Here is a 15433-nt window from a genome sequence, read left to right as displayed (position 1 = left end):
CCCACAGATCTCATTCTTTAAGCGAGTGTGACTCGTGACTCGTGACTCGTGACTCGCGAGGCCATCGGACGTAACCAGTCAAGGCAATAAAAATGTAAGAATTTCCGTGCAAGGCCAGCCACGCAAGGGAGCAAAAGATTCTCCTTCCATTTTGAGAAAAAGAAGTTAAAAGGATATCTAAGTTTCTTTGAAACGAATAATTGCAAATTTCTTAAAATAGTTTGACCAAAATATAGGTAAATAAATTCATAGTTTCTTGTGATTTTGTTTCATCTTGTCAAAATATGCTTGCGAATCAAAAACCAGTGAATTCTCCTTGACTATCATATAAGAAAACTCACCTCTTTTGCGTATCACAGAGTGATGTCATAATAATTGATCAGCATGTAAACCGACCCTCATTGTAGCTCTCCTTCAGATTCTGCAGCGCTTGGCGGATGTAATCCTCGCCTTGGTTGGAATATTTCAAGCAGATCAGCCTTTGTGCAACCCGGTACGCCATCTGAATTGAGTGATACTGCTCAAAGTTGATATTCATTCTCCTCATTTCCTATCAAAAACAGGTGTTACTGAACAGTGTTTTGAAAAAACTTCTGAGCACTAGGAAATGAAAAGAACGAGGATCCCATGTCTCTTAGTCTCTTTCAAAACATTTTTTTCAATGCAAGAATAGCTTCTGATGCTCTTCTATATCATTTTTGTTAGCGTCCCGGCCAAGTTGCTCACAACTTCCCACCAGAAGGGACATTGGATGTTAGAGCATTCTGAAAAACTCATACCATTGTACGTGCCGACGATTGTGGTGATGTGACTACAGAAAGAGTAGCATAATACCTCTTCTGTGATTCTTGAAGTAATGTTCCTTGCTGTCTCCACCACGGAGCTTGGTAGACCTGCAACACCAGCCAATAGAAGACCGTAGTGTGGCACCCTCCTTGGACCATCTTTGAGACGAAACTGAAAAAGAGCCAAAGAAAAAAAATGACAAATAAAAGAACTCTAGGGTTGTCCATGGAAACGATTCCCTGAAACAAGTTACTTGTACAAAAAACAACCTTGAAATCTAAGCGATTGTTGCGTAGGTCGACCTCAAAATGAAGAATCTTCACATTAGGATAGATGGTTGCAAGTTCAGATAGACCCTCCATATGCGTAGCAAATATAGTGTACCTAACGAAGAAAACATTTAAAGAGCTTTTCTCAATTTAAGCAAACTATAAATGCATTTTGCATGCACAAGAGAAAAGCAATTACTCCAAAACAACATAATGCTACTCATAAATGCTAGCAATCTGAAAATTTGCAGAGTAACAATATGAATGTACTGCAAATGGAATGACAACAAAATCAGGATTAATTATTTCTAGTAATACTGATGCATGTGTATTATTTATAAACAAAAATGGAATAAGAACAGATTAGGAGAGATGGAGTTGCCCTAGAGTTTTATGGAGGTCGTTCGAAAACTCATGTCCTTTGAACTAAAATTTTCAACAAAACCTATTTATACCAGTAGCTTTGACATATTTATTGTAAGGAGGTGTAATATCTACGCTTTGAGAGTTAGCAGATGCTCGCAACAGCTCCAAGCAATTGCAAACCCATCAGAGGAAGAAGTTGCCCTTCCCAGCTCATCCATAACAACCAGGCTCCTAAAATCAGAAAGACCATCATATGATAATATCAAAATATTATCAGTAAATGTGACATAATAATGGAAGTTAAAACAATATAGAGGCGATACTTTGGGGACACATTTTGCATGAGGAAAGCTGTCTCTTTCATTTCCGTCATAAACTACAAAGGACCATTTCAGCGATCAGGAAGTTTTCTATATCAAAATGATCCATAAATATCCTGAATAATCCTCAAGCTGGATAATTACTAATTAAAAAACTCTGCTAGCCTTTTGCAGTTTTCCCTCACAAGGTGCACCCATGCAGAGTATAAAATATAAAGCATCTGTTAACAAATGGTGTAAAAGAGAAGAAAGAATAACAGATGCAAAGAAGTTAAATGTGCCTATTGGCTAGAAAATAGTATCAGAAGGTCGCTGTGTGACTAAAATCACACTGTTCAGATGACTCAATGGTTGCAAATTAGCTGTGATATTTTGCATTTGCCGTGCTAAAACTGCATAAGAAAGTAATGGAAGCCGCAAATAAATAATCCTGACATAAAACGCAATGCAAAGGCAGAGCAAATTAACTTGCAGTGTTCATAATTATGGTGAGTAAGAAGTGACCATGAGAAGAAAACCAAACTTTTAGACATGGGACTATGGGAGACAAACACTACGAGCAAGAACAGGTCCAAACCAGTTAAAATTGAACTGAACTGAACTGAACCAGAATCTTTTGTTCAGATCAAATTCTGTCTTGTAGCAATTCAGGTTCGGTTGTGTTCGGTCTGATAACATAGCTATTCGATTCTTTATGTTCAGTCAGCTGAACGCACTCCTATAGTCCTACTGGTCACCACCATTGATGTGCCTTTTGACAATAGAAAACACTCCTGATATTAAATCACAACTCACAAGTTACCTACCAAGCAATATCCTTCATAGAAAAGGATGTCAAAATACTGCTATGTAGATGCATATAATCTAGACAGGCTTCTCTACCTAGCAAGTAGCAACAGCTCCTACTAGTAACTATAAATAGTTAATTCCATAATAGTATATTTTGATTGAAAATTTTATAGAAAATCATGAAAGGGTGTGAAGCTAGGTTAAGAGTTTGTTTATTAAATTTCTCATGATTTAATGAACAATAAGTTGAATAAAACATAACATTGAATAGGAGAAAGATAGTGCTTATGTAATCATCTCTTATCTTGGATGTGCTATTACTAATATCTATCTCTTCTCCAAGATTGCATGAATCAATGCTTCAAGTAGCTTCAGGAATTTACATGTGTAAGATAAATTTGAATCAACTAAATGTTACTATAGAAAACATAAAATGTGCTACCAGTCACGATACATTATAAGTATATGACAAAGACAATAAGACAATAAGCTTGAGGAAAAAGTGAAATACAGGGCAGAGATTCATATGCGTATCATTTATTCTGCATCATGTATAAGGAAGAGATTTGCATTTGATTGATATTAAAGAAAGACATGAATCTTTGCCCAATATAGGAAATTAGCAATATGATCCATATTCAAAGATAAGATAGATCTATCAGATAAACATATTTCATCGGAGTAGTACTTTCTATCAAAATAGATGCGCAACCAAGCAATTAAATAGACAATAAGGAGAAGATTAAGTTTAAGGTTGCATACAGTGCTAGAATTGTATTCAACATTATCTCCAGTCCCAATCCGTGTGAATATGCGATCAACCACTCTTAGAGATGCAAAACGAGCAGGGACATAACATCCGATTTGTGCAAGGATGACTATTAGACAAATCTGTTGAAGATAAGTGCTTTTTCCGCTCCTGACCAAAATAAGGCCTTTAGGCATTAATTGCCAAAATGCTCATATGAATAGCTTGGAAGTAGTGCATGTTTAAGTAGTTCATAAATGAGTTTACTCCAAAAATTGCTAATAGATAGGGCACTCTCACATGTTGGGGCCCATGACAATCACCATATTAGATGCTTCAGAGAGAAAAAGATTATTAGGCTGCACACAAAACTGATCTAGTTATTCTGTGATACACTATAACAACATCAAAGGAAGATAAAATTGATATACTGTACATACTACATACAACAAAATCAGTGTGTAGGCTTTCCAGTATAGGGTGTCTGCCAGCATCAATTGCCATTGGTCCATTATCTGTTCAAAAGAATCTCAGTTAGTCACCTGCTTACATTAAAATTGTGAAAGAAACATTTGCTACCTGTAAACTCTGGTCTTGTGTAGCGGTCAACAGGCTTAGTTGAAATACTGTGCGCAAATGAATTCACAATCATGTCTAGAAGGCATAAGACTTCTGCAAGCAATGTTAGTATGGAGATATCCTGCCTTATTGCATCAATCAGCCCTGCAGAGTAGAGGACAAAGAATTGACATCGTTCAGTCTAAAAGAAGAGAATTTTAAACATCGCTAATGAAAAATGAGTAATTGACATAGAGAGGCGAGGAATGTTCAATATACAATTTACTACACAGAGGCCACCCATTTCAGCTTTTGGTGCACATCCAAGGAATATTGTGTTGTATGCCAAAATTTAAAATAAATAATTTCATAAATTCATAAATTTGGCTCGATGAAGGGTGGAACAAAGAGTAACAAGATAATGGCCTGGAATGCAAAGCATGCTACAATTATCACTGGCTATCTTCTGGAGTTAAAAAGATTAACATGCAGCAGCGTTCAAATACCTTTTATGCTTATTAGGATGAAAATTTGCATATTACAGTTGTTTGTTATATACTTGTATATGCGAATATTTACATTATCCTCTTATATTAAGGTCAAATGCTTCAACAAGGAAGTCACATATAACTTGTTGAAACAATTATAAATTGGTCAGAAACAGTGGCCATGATGTTACCAATGTATTGCAGAGAGTATAATGTGGTTGAAAAGATGACCGAAACAGATCCGAAGACGAAATAAATCTATTGATATGATATTCATATATATGAAGATTTTCAGAATGTAATTCTACAAAGTATCAAGTTCACAAAAAGTCACTAAAGTAAGCTGGTATACCTTTCAAAACCATTTGACATTTTCCATCAATTAAGCAGAATTAACAAGTGATTGCGCTATCCAGCATAAAATGAAAAAAAGAGAAATTAGAACAAGGCACAACTAACTTATTTTGACAAAGTCATTGCAACCTTCCAAACAATGTTCTGTGCGCAAAAAGCATTCGGCAGAAGCTGATTTATTCCTAACATTCAGCTGCAAAGACATCAGCATAACAGATTCGTGTAAGAACTTTTGGCAGATGACAGCATGAACTGTCAAAGTTTCCAACAGTTAGATAGCACACATTTGCATATGGGACAAAGTAGGACAACAAAATATCTGAAGAGTTGTGGAAGAATATCTAGTGCAGCTGAAAGCCATAGAAGTTTGAATGTATTATTTTACACTGAATGAAGCTTCAAGCATAATATGTTATCAAGAAGCGACGCTGCTATAGAATTCATGCTGAAAATCATTAGTCATAGTTACATAATTGTAGCATAGTGGTGCGAAGTATGGTTATAGTCTGACCTTACTACGGAACATAGCAGGATAAATTAGTCTTACCCCACATTACATATTGGACATGTAACATCATTAGAGTTGTCTGTAAAGTGCGACTTGATTTAATATCTACTGAAAAATCCAGCCATATTTCCGGGAGTTTTATAATCATTTTAGCCTGAAGCGGATAGCTTACTGCATAAGGATAAAGGAAAAGGCTGCTTCAGTCAAGCAGCCTCTTCTTCTGCCAATAGTTTTTTGTTGTTTTCTCCTCTTTCGATGATGGATTATTCACTAAAGAGTAAAGTTGATGTGCTATACTGCTATTGTTTGGAAATTCAACTTTAGACATAACATCAGAATAAAGAGTAGCCAGAGTGTTCTCTCTTAGATGTACATCATCGGTCTTTCTGGCTTCTCGTTCTTTCAAATATAGGTCTTACAAACTTGTGAAAGCTAGACAGGCCCATGTCAGCAGATTTTCGGTCCACTTCAGAAAGCTTATCTATCATGTATAGAACACAAGATATAAGGATAAAATATCAGAGATTCGCATCAACTTACAGCAATTTGAGCTATCAAAAAGAAATAAATATCAAATAAACATTTCAAAAATATAAATACAATAACAGCACAAGAAACCACAGTGTGAAGTCTGGAGTGAAGTGAAGATAAGCAACTAACAGTTATCAGCCAACTCTATTCCTCATTAATGAATATGAAATGTGCATTAAAAATCATGAATTTCATCTTGACCAGCAATTCCAATATAGAATGACCAAGAACAACATTTTTAATCACTAAAATAGAAGGACAAGTGGCATAAGTAACTTACAGAGGCAAGTTCAAAACTTGAGCAGTGTATGTTTTTCCCATGTTTCATGACCTAAAACCAAAATAGTTCAGTATTCTTCAAATGTCTAGCACAAATAATGAAAAAATAAATTAGTGTAAATGACAAACCTGAATAAATGTATTAGGAAGCTTTCCAGATGTGTCCTTCTGTGGAATACTGAAGTAAAATCCCTGCCTATTGTTGTATGGGATCTTCAAATTTGGCAGATTAAATTCCTCCCGGTATTTGTTTGCAAGATTATGTATAGCTGTTAACAACAAGGTGATAAGAAATGCAGAATACATGCTGGTATCAACTTAAAATTTTTATGCACCTTCACTTGTGTCACAGAAGGAACGGCGTGCAACATCAAGAAGTCCATCTATTCCAGCTTTGATAGCAAAACACTGCTGTGTGCAAGCAACAAAAGGAGCCCTTGCATGTATCACATCTTCATCAATTACATCCCTAATTCTGGGAAAGGCAAAAAAATAGAAGTAAACACTTGAAAATGCACAGGACATGCTGACTGCAGTTGCCCATAGTTCTATTAATGCATCCACACTGAAATTTCTTCAATATAAACAAGTTTCAAAAAAATATAAAAAAGGTAAGTACAAGGACTACAGTATCAAACCTGTTTCTCATGTTTGAATATTTCTGATTTTCACAAACAGTGCGGTAAATGTTGCAAAGAAGGGAACATTTTGCATCCTTGAGAACCTAGAATTTGAGATATTTAGTCCAAAAAAAAAACAAAACACACTTCCCATGGACGAAAAGGATATGGTTGATGTGTTTCTACAGTGCTAGTACTGTGTATTGAAACAGTTGTGAGATGGTTGCATCAACTAATTTAGAAAACATAACAACATTTGATAGTCTCCAGATTATCACCAAGTCTTGAAATGAGCACTTTTATTTACCTTGGAAAGAAAGGGTATGGCATCCAGAGCTGTTTTAAGAACAATAATGTCTGAAATCAGCATTTGACTCTTTCTACCATTTACAGACTTCAAAACTTCCTCTGTGACCTTTCTGGGTTTGAAACAAAAGTGACAAAGAACCTTGTCTTGGCAAAAGTCATAAAATGAGGTTAGCATGCTTTTAGAAGCTATCACATATATACACCACAATAATAAGCAAAGAATTAGGAGATAGTCATCCAACCTGTCTCTTTTGGAAATTTTCGAAGACCCTGCGTCAGTCCAAAGAACAACTCTTCATTGCTCATTAGTTCATCCTGAAAATAGAAGTATATATTTCAAGAATGACTAGCAGAAATAATCTTATCTTAACCTAGATGGACCTATTAAATCAGACAAAAGTGACAAATTTGAGACCAGTTTATAAAATTTTATTTATGAAAAGGAATTGCTATTGATATTCCACAAAACCGACAAAGATACTGAAGATTAAGCTACTATAATGTTATGTTTGGAACAACAAAAATAAAGTAATCATGCATAACTCAGCGTACATGTGCAATAAGCAATTACTAGATTTTTCGACCACCTCTTTGTGGACTGTGCAGTTACAAGAATTTTGTTGGCAGGTCAACTGTCCGATAAAATATCTCCTTTTAATTGTTCCTCTACGGGTAGGCTTTGGGAGTTGAGTAGACTCAAAGGAGGAACTTTGGGGGGGAGGGAGGGAGTTAACGATCATTGCATCAACATGGTGGGTTATCTGGCTGGAGCGTAACAAAAGAATCTTCGAGAAAAAGAAACACACCACGGGGCAATTGATGGTGAGGCCACACAATTTCAGAGTCCAGTGTAATCTCCACTGTGGCACATAGCAAGTTTTTTCTGTTTTTTCTTGGAGGCCGGATTGCCTCAATTTGTAGCTTAGTTCATATCCTAAATGAATGAAGCAGTAGTATGTTACTTTTCTCTCTCTAAAAAAAAACTAGATTTTACAAACTTATTATTTTCCTGTAATATAACAGTAATTGGAAACTCTAGAAGTTACGATGTTTCTTCAGATAGTAATGCATAAATAAGCAAAGTATCATTACAATCACCATCTATTATATCGTACAATTGTTGAAACTTGCGAAAGAACAAAGTTATAGTTTGTCAGAGGCAGACAATTTATTTTGTCCTTATATTTTGTGTATTTTGTGTACTACCATATCTAACCAACCTTTTGCTAATATTTTCTTGTATCAAAATATACCTACTCTGCTGCTCAATGCAACAGAAAAGAGAAAATAAAAAAATCATAGCAGTAATCTTATACATTTTTAACAATTCAAACAACTTGAGAAAATCAAACTGACATCATGGAACTGTTATTCTCACACTTATTTTTCCTTTGGCCTCTCAACAACCATAATCTAACAAGAATCAGGAACTACTCACTAAGCAATCAAGACGGGCATTGATAGTTTCCATATCCTTTAATGGTTGTAGTAAGTTGGCTCGAAGTAGTCTAGCCCTGAAATGTGCATGTCCATTTATAGGTAATTAACAGATAGATTTAGTCATTAGGATACTATGAAATCTAAAGAAACTTTAAAAAGCATCATTCATAGGAGAAGGAAACCCAATTTAACAAGTGGCGTTTTCATATAAAATATATTGACCTAGCATATTCACGAAAATCTAGTTTGCAATGATGTAATTACAAAACTACACATTGCACATTATCAAGTAATGAATATTATATTTTAAACCTCTAACTTGGCCAATAATAAATAAAAGAAAGTACATATAATCTTGAAAATTGCAAATCGTGATAGAGAAGAAAGATGAGATTACTAAGCCTAACAACATGAAATACACAACCACATGTAAGTTGGACAAATGACTAATGCAGAATATAGCCACAGCTTTCAGAAGAGTCAAACTGTCAAAGACAGTATGCAACAGAGTTATGCCAGTTAACCACCTATACCCATATTCCCAGCAGTGAATCATTCTGATGTATAAAGATGTGAAAGTAAATTGATGTTATCTAAAATGAATAAGAATTCTGAAGTGTAACATGAGAATATTTATAGGTTATAACAAGCAGTGCAATGTCATATCAGTGATACTGCCAAAAGAAGTAGATGCATTGACAGTGGTTGAAGGCAGACAAAAATAACAGACAACAGTAACTAGATTTACAGCAGCAATAGTATGAACAGCTGGAGCACCTAAAAAGTACATATAGCCCAAGACAATTCAAAACAAGAAGATTGATTAGAGTGTTTAGTTTCATGATGATAATCCTAACAGGTTTTTGAAACAAGTCACCAATGATGCCTATGAACGCGAAATCAGAAACAACAGAATACTTGTATTCCAGAGAGATGAATGGGAACACTTTAAAATGCGGAAAATTAGATGTTCAATGAATAGTAATCCACCTGTAACAAAAAGCAACAGTAAAAGATCACAGAAGACAAAGTTCTCGAATTGCCAAAAATGGAGGTATTTAGAAACCTTGATGTAACAAAAAGGAACATGATCCACACTAAATCTTCTGTAAGCTTTAAACAAGTATAAGGAATAAACCAATGATATGTGTTACAGATAAATGAATAAATAGATAAATGCCCGCTGCTAGTCATTTACAAGAGATCCCAAATTTCTGACAAGAAAGTAATAATAATAGTAGAACCGCAAAAAATTACCATTAGATAGGGAGTGAACTTTTGGTTTACAATTAGAATTTATTAGAAAGGACTGAGGGATTCCACATGAAAATTGATTTAAAAGTTGAAACCAGGAGATGAAACAAGAAGCATTTAGTAAGCAAACATATAAGGCAGACCTAAACCACAAGTAACATATGGAAGGGATATGAAGCTAATATAGAAGATTAAATAGGAATATAATTTGTACATAATGTTCAAAATGCCAAAGTATTCAGATTTTAATCATTTCCCTTTCTTTTATAAACTGAAAAACTACTGCTATGAAGAAGCATACCCTCCTATAGTCTTCGTCGTCTTCAACATCCGGAATAGGCTTCTCTTCTTGTTGCTAGAACCCCACAGTTCGGTATGTAGAGGGTCAATAATTTCTAAATTTTGAACACTGCTAAGCAGCATTGAAGAATAAGAAATCCGTGATATTAAAAAAAAAAATTGAATCTCTTCTCATAAGACAGCTAATTGAGAGAGCATGTCATCAATATGAAGCAAGCAAGTCATGAATCTCTTCTCATAAAACAATTAATTGCAATAGTCTGTCATCAATATGAAGCAAGAAGGTCATTAAATTACAACATACCATTGCAATATATAATCTATTTTCAGGGGGAAAAAAAAGAAAAAAAGATATACCTAGTAGCATCAATATTCATGTGATCAAATGAACCATTGAACGTAACCTGAGAAAGTTAAAAATTCACTACAAAATCACGTAACTGTACCATAAGAACCATATCAGGTAGAAGTTACATGCAATTCCTAAATTACAGAAAGCTAAACAAAGGTAGTTCATCCATGAGTAAAGTGTCTATCAATTAATGAGCATTCACACTATATAACAAAATCTCACAGTTGTTGTGTTCTTCATAGGCATGAGATAATACACTTTTAAAACCGTGTAGGCAACTCGAATAAATACATACCGACAGTGAGTGATTTGTTACTATTATGCCTTTCTCTGCTTCAGTCCTGAAACCATGAAGAAAGTTATTTGTGGAAAAGCAGCTGCCATAAGGAGAAATTTTTTAAAAAAATGATGTTAAATTTAGATCTCCATAAAGTTGTTTAAGCTATTACTAAATATTTAGACAGGCTATATATGTATTTTTTTATGCAATAAATTCTAAAATCTAAAGACCCTAACAACGTAGATTTTGCCTATGGACTTTTAAGTGACACAAGTACACAAATAATCAGAGAAAGTTTTATTGCAACAACTCCAGAAATCAACGGAAACATGAAGCATCTAACCTAATCAACCTAATCAATGTATGAAATTGCGGTTTTCCAGAAAAACTACCTTCTCAAATTAGAATTGTTCAAACATACGTTTTCTCTTTGCCAGGATTAAATAAATGAAAGAAGTTGTTGATCTACAAACATGGTGCAACAGTATTAGTAGTTTAAGATGTACTAAATTCCATAATGTATTTACTAGGTAGTTTTTATGTTTAGTAAGTTAACCAACCTGTAAACAAAGCCTATAAAAGGATAACCATAAGATACCTTGAAATCATTTTACAGAAAAGAACATTCAGCTTTCATTTTTCAACTCTGCAAGGATAAACTAGCTCCTACCTTCCAGTATCAATTACTTGAGCCATGCAAAAATTTCAGTTCCTGAGGTTAGTTAGAACTTCTGTACCATTTGATGGTAGCAGCAGCAGCAGCGAGGCAGAGATAATATTGCTTGCAATAAGTATCTAAACCAAGAGTAGATGGCTCCTTCGCTGACAAATTTTTGACCAAGAGACCACCCTGTAGGGAAAGGAACTGGTCAACTTCACAAACCATGTAGAACAAGAAAAGAAATCACAAAGAAATCATCAATTCTATACAACCTTTGTATCATCAAAGCAGCCGCGAGACATTATGATCTGCAAGATGGCGGATCATGGTCAGCATACAAAAGATTTTCTAGAATGACAAAAGCTGCTAATAATTAGGAAATAAGCACCTTTTTGTTCAATGAATAATGCTTATCAACCAGCTCAGACACTCCCATCATGCCATCCGGTGCCAATTTGATTGGGGAAATAATTGTTACCATAGGATCATAAAAATGTAGCAGAGTTTTTGTATTTTGGTATGAACAACTTGTCTCAATGTACTGAGAAAGATGCAATTAAGCCGATCTCAAGTCAAAGGTAGCAACACAAACCTGCATAAAATAATTAAGTGAACAAGCCTTTAGCAATTAAAAATACCATAGGCATCTGTACTTTAGAAGATAATGTCGTTCTTTAGCATACGTAAATAATCAATCAGTGTTTAGGCTTATAATCAAATTAGAAGTTATCGCATGAAAGGTTATCAAGTTCATAACAGCTATCAAGCAGAGTGAAAGATATATATAAGTGCATGTTCTCTTAATAATTCCAATGTGTTCTAAAGTTCCCCTCAAACAGAGTTACTCTTGAGCATTCAAATGGAAATAGATTAGCATAGATTGAATAAACTTACTGGAAATTATCATTCAAAATTGGCGTAGGCTTTATTATGAATGTGTAATGTTTATACTATGTTTCTACAACGCTTTTAGCACATGTTGTAATTAATTGAAAGCCAAATAATCTCACGCTTATTTCTTAGTTTTGCTGAAGTTACAAGAGTAATTCAGACTTTAGTACTCTAGTTTAGTTAAAGTATCTTGCATAGAGGGACAACAAATCAAGGTTGTGAGGAGCTTTCATGAGTTAGAAATAGCTTATTTGTGATGGAAAATTTTAATCCTGTTGCTTCCATGAGGGGAAAAAAGGGGCTAAGTTTTAAGCATATAAACTAATTCAAAACTCCTAAATTAACACTATTTGAATGTAAATAATTACAGAAAATCTGGTGAGATGGAGAGATCAGAACATACATAAACTAAGAGGAATCTTATTTCCTCTGTTCGGCCACTGGCAATCCTAAAGCCTCAAGAAACGGGCCATTGGTCAATAACTAGTGGAGTTAATTTTAAATTTCAGTGAAACCATCCAAGAACTGTACACATTTTAAGAAAAAACCATAACCTAGTATGTTCAAACTATGAAGGTAAACTTTACACTCTTTGCTTAAGAATTCAATCGAAACACAAAGGAAAAGAGGAAAATATAAATCATCATCGAGAGATCAGGAACTTACATATTCTGAGTTCTATCTTCAAAAACCTGAATTATATAGTACAAAGCAGGTGAAAGGTTGCATTTGAAGGAGGGTTCAATGGACTCATCACAGCCAATAGAAAAGACAATTTAAATCATTTGCTTCTGTCAGCTAGATAGCCTAATAGAAAGTGACCGATAATTGGGATAGTAATGAGAAAAGAAAGACAAGAATAAATGCAAGAACTATAAAGAGATTCCATTACTTGGATTATTCAGGGAAACCCTAGACCAGGGCTACTGGAAGTTCTCGCAGTCAATACAATATGTCTGCCTACCAAGGAAGCAAGCAAGATTTGGCTTTCCGCAATGAGACATTGATAGATCAATGGTCACGTAAGTCATTCCACTATACTGACCACTAAGAAACCCCAGGCAGGAGCAACACCTGGTTGATCAAATAAACACAAGATATATATATATATACACACAAGAATTAACAGATCTTAATGGAAATGGATAATATAAAGAATGGCAACGAGATCTATAAAGAGATCGTGTACCCTAGATTACCCAAGGGAAACCCTAGACTGAACAGAAAGAGACATCTCAATTTTCGGTGTAGATAGGAAAGAAAAATCTTAATTCCCTATGTCGGTGTAAAATAATTGAAACATCAACAAGGAGCAAACAAGATTTCATCATATTCCAAAACGACACATCGAGAGCTCAGCGATCATTGCAGTCGTTCCATGCTGAATTGAAACGACATTAAAGATCTAGAGAGAAATTACACATCATTAATACTCTAGGTTGGATTAAAACCGATGTCACGAACAAGACGTCGAAAGATCAGCGGTCGTAGGGTTTCTTTCGATGGATCAAAACCAATTTCACCATCCAGAACAAGGCGTCACGGGATCGACGATCGTAGTCGTATCTCCAGTATATTGATCTCATGGATAAGGTCCAGAGATGAACTATGGATCAAAGAAACCCTAGATCAAACGGAAACGATCTCGACGAAATCTAGCGTTCAAATGCAAGAACGTGTATAGAAGAGAACGATAAAGGTGAGAGAGAAGAAAAGAGGACGAAGGGGGAGAGAGGAGAGATCTCACTTCTTTCGCCCTGTTCTCGATCAATCCGACGACGAAGCTCGAACGGTCACCGCCTCCGCCTTCGTCCTCCATTACTCCACTCGTAGCAAAGCTCTCTCTCCGATCGCGAAATGATCGAGAACACCTGTACGCGTAGAGGGGTTGGGGTATTTATAGAGGGAGATTCCGATGGCAACATTTTGTCCCACGTGCGTGTGGAGGGCTCCAACGATCCCACGGTACGTGCTACTAACGGACATATATTTCTCTTTTTATAACAATTCTTGACACGTGGCAATATTTCGTTGGGCTTTATTTAATGGGCTAGGTATGGCTTAACGGATTGCAATAATCCAACGGTCCAATTTTTCTCTGCTCGGCCCGACCTGAGTTTGGCTAGACCTGAACCCAATCATCCGATCTGAACCCAAGCATCCTTCACATCCGAGAAGTGGAAATGTAACAATGAGACTTAATTTGAATTTGCCTAAGACTTTGAAAGATTACGATAAAATAATATTGAATTTGAATACTAAAATACAATCTGCATAATAGTTAAAAAAACAAAATCAACGACGATCCAATCCCAGCACCCTATTTCAAAAACTATAAGCTCTAGAAGATTCATGCGAGACATCTTCTCACAAGTGCTGTGACTATCTACTTTAAGGGAGGAAACTACGCGACAGCAACTAATTTCATGAGGATGCTTTTAAAGAACAGTCTCAATGAAGCCCAAGCAAAGAAGGCTAAGCAGGTGTTGCATGTCTGCGGCGATAGGAAAGATGCTAACCGACTAAATTATGACTACAGGAACCCGTTTATAGCTTGTGCGGTGACATTCGTTTCGATTTATTATGGCCACAAAGATATGTCCTGCCCTTATTGCAGGTCTCATTTCGTATCGACAAGTGAAGGACAGACTCTTTTTAGTAGGTTATTTGTTGTGGGGACAACTTTCTGGAGTATCAGCCAGATGAAGATTTTTCACTTTCACCACTTAAGCACCAGATCCTCCTAGACAAATTGTCTCTCATTCTTCTGGCGATTAGTACTATGTAAGTAGATTTAATCGGAAACATATGGTCTGATTCGTCAGATCTATTCTCGGCACTAAAGTCAACAAGTAAGTCATTGAATTCTTGTATACGTGAATTATGTTCCAACCTTGACATTTCAAGTCCTCCCAGTATTTTCTGCCACCTCCTGCCTCTATTGGAACAACCTTCATAAACTTTTACCTCCTTCAGGCCAATCTTTTCCTTTCTAGACGGATTTTGATTTGTTCATATGGATTTTGATGTCATATACAGTGTAAAAGATTTATTTTGCTTTCATTTAATCTCTTGTTAATTTGATTTACTCAGCAATAATACTTATATATGTACACTTAACTTATTTGCCTAGATACTTAGATTTCTAGTTTTACTGATCAAATTTTTAATAGAAAATTTTACAATTTAGTGGGCGGCGGAGACAACATTTCCACATGAAATGAACATAGGAAAGAAAGAAAGACTGTATAGATATGCAGCATACTGTTTGTAACTTTCTTTGTTCACATGCCTAAGGCCAAGTTTTGGGCAGCCAAAAAATCAAAAAAA

At 35.4% G+C, this 15433-nt stretch overlaps 1 protein-coding gene across 6 annotated transcripts; it reads right to left on the bottom strand.

Moving 5' to 3' along the window:
- Positions 348-13957, bottom strand: LOC109707553 (DNA mismatch repair protein MSH4). 6 transcript variants are annotated; one of them, XM_020228899.1, is made up of 24 exons: positions 13851-13957; positions 11601-13177; positions 11485-11520; positions 11222-11401; positions 10567-10612; positions 10277-10323; positions 9921-10028; positions 8364-8439; positions 7168-7240; positions 6924-7069; positions 6635-6720; positions 6332-6471; positions 6126-6265; positions 5998-6048; positions 4784-4871; positions 3858-4001; positions 3726-3793; positions 3579-3637; positions 3293-3449; positions 1745-1797; positions 1554-1652; positions 1056-1170; positions 835-957; positions 348-550 (listed from the first exon to the last, which is right to left on the bottom strand). In XM_020228899.1, the coding sequence occupies exons 4-24, from the start codon at positions 11245-11247 to the stop codon at positions 380-382; spliced, it is 2016 nt and encodes a 671-aa protein (XP_020084488.1). In that variant the 5' UTR covers positions 11248-11401; positions 11485-11520; positions 11601-13177; positions 13851-13957; the 3' UTR covers positions 348-379. The 6 variants fall into 6 exon arrangements, with proteins under 6 accessions (XP_020084488.1, XP_020084486.1, XP_020084487.1 ...); XM_020228897.1 differs by having other exon boundaries at positions 11289-11401; XM_020228898.1 differs by lacking the exon at positions 9921-10028 and having other exon boundaries at positions 11289-11401.

This window comes from Ananas comosus, linkage group 3, assembly GCF_001540865.1.
Source record: "Ananas comosus cultivar F153 linkage group 3, ASM154086v1, whole genome shotgun sequence".
Lineage (NCBI taxonomy): Eukaryota > Viridiplantae > Streptophyta > Magnoliopsida > Poales > Bromeliaceae > Ananas > Ananas comosus.
Note: the sequence above shows the minus strand (reverse complement) of the source record. Positions and strands in the feature narration are given on the sequence as shown.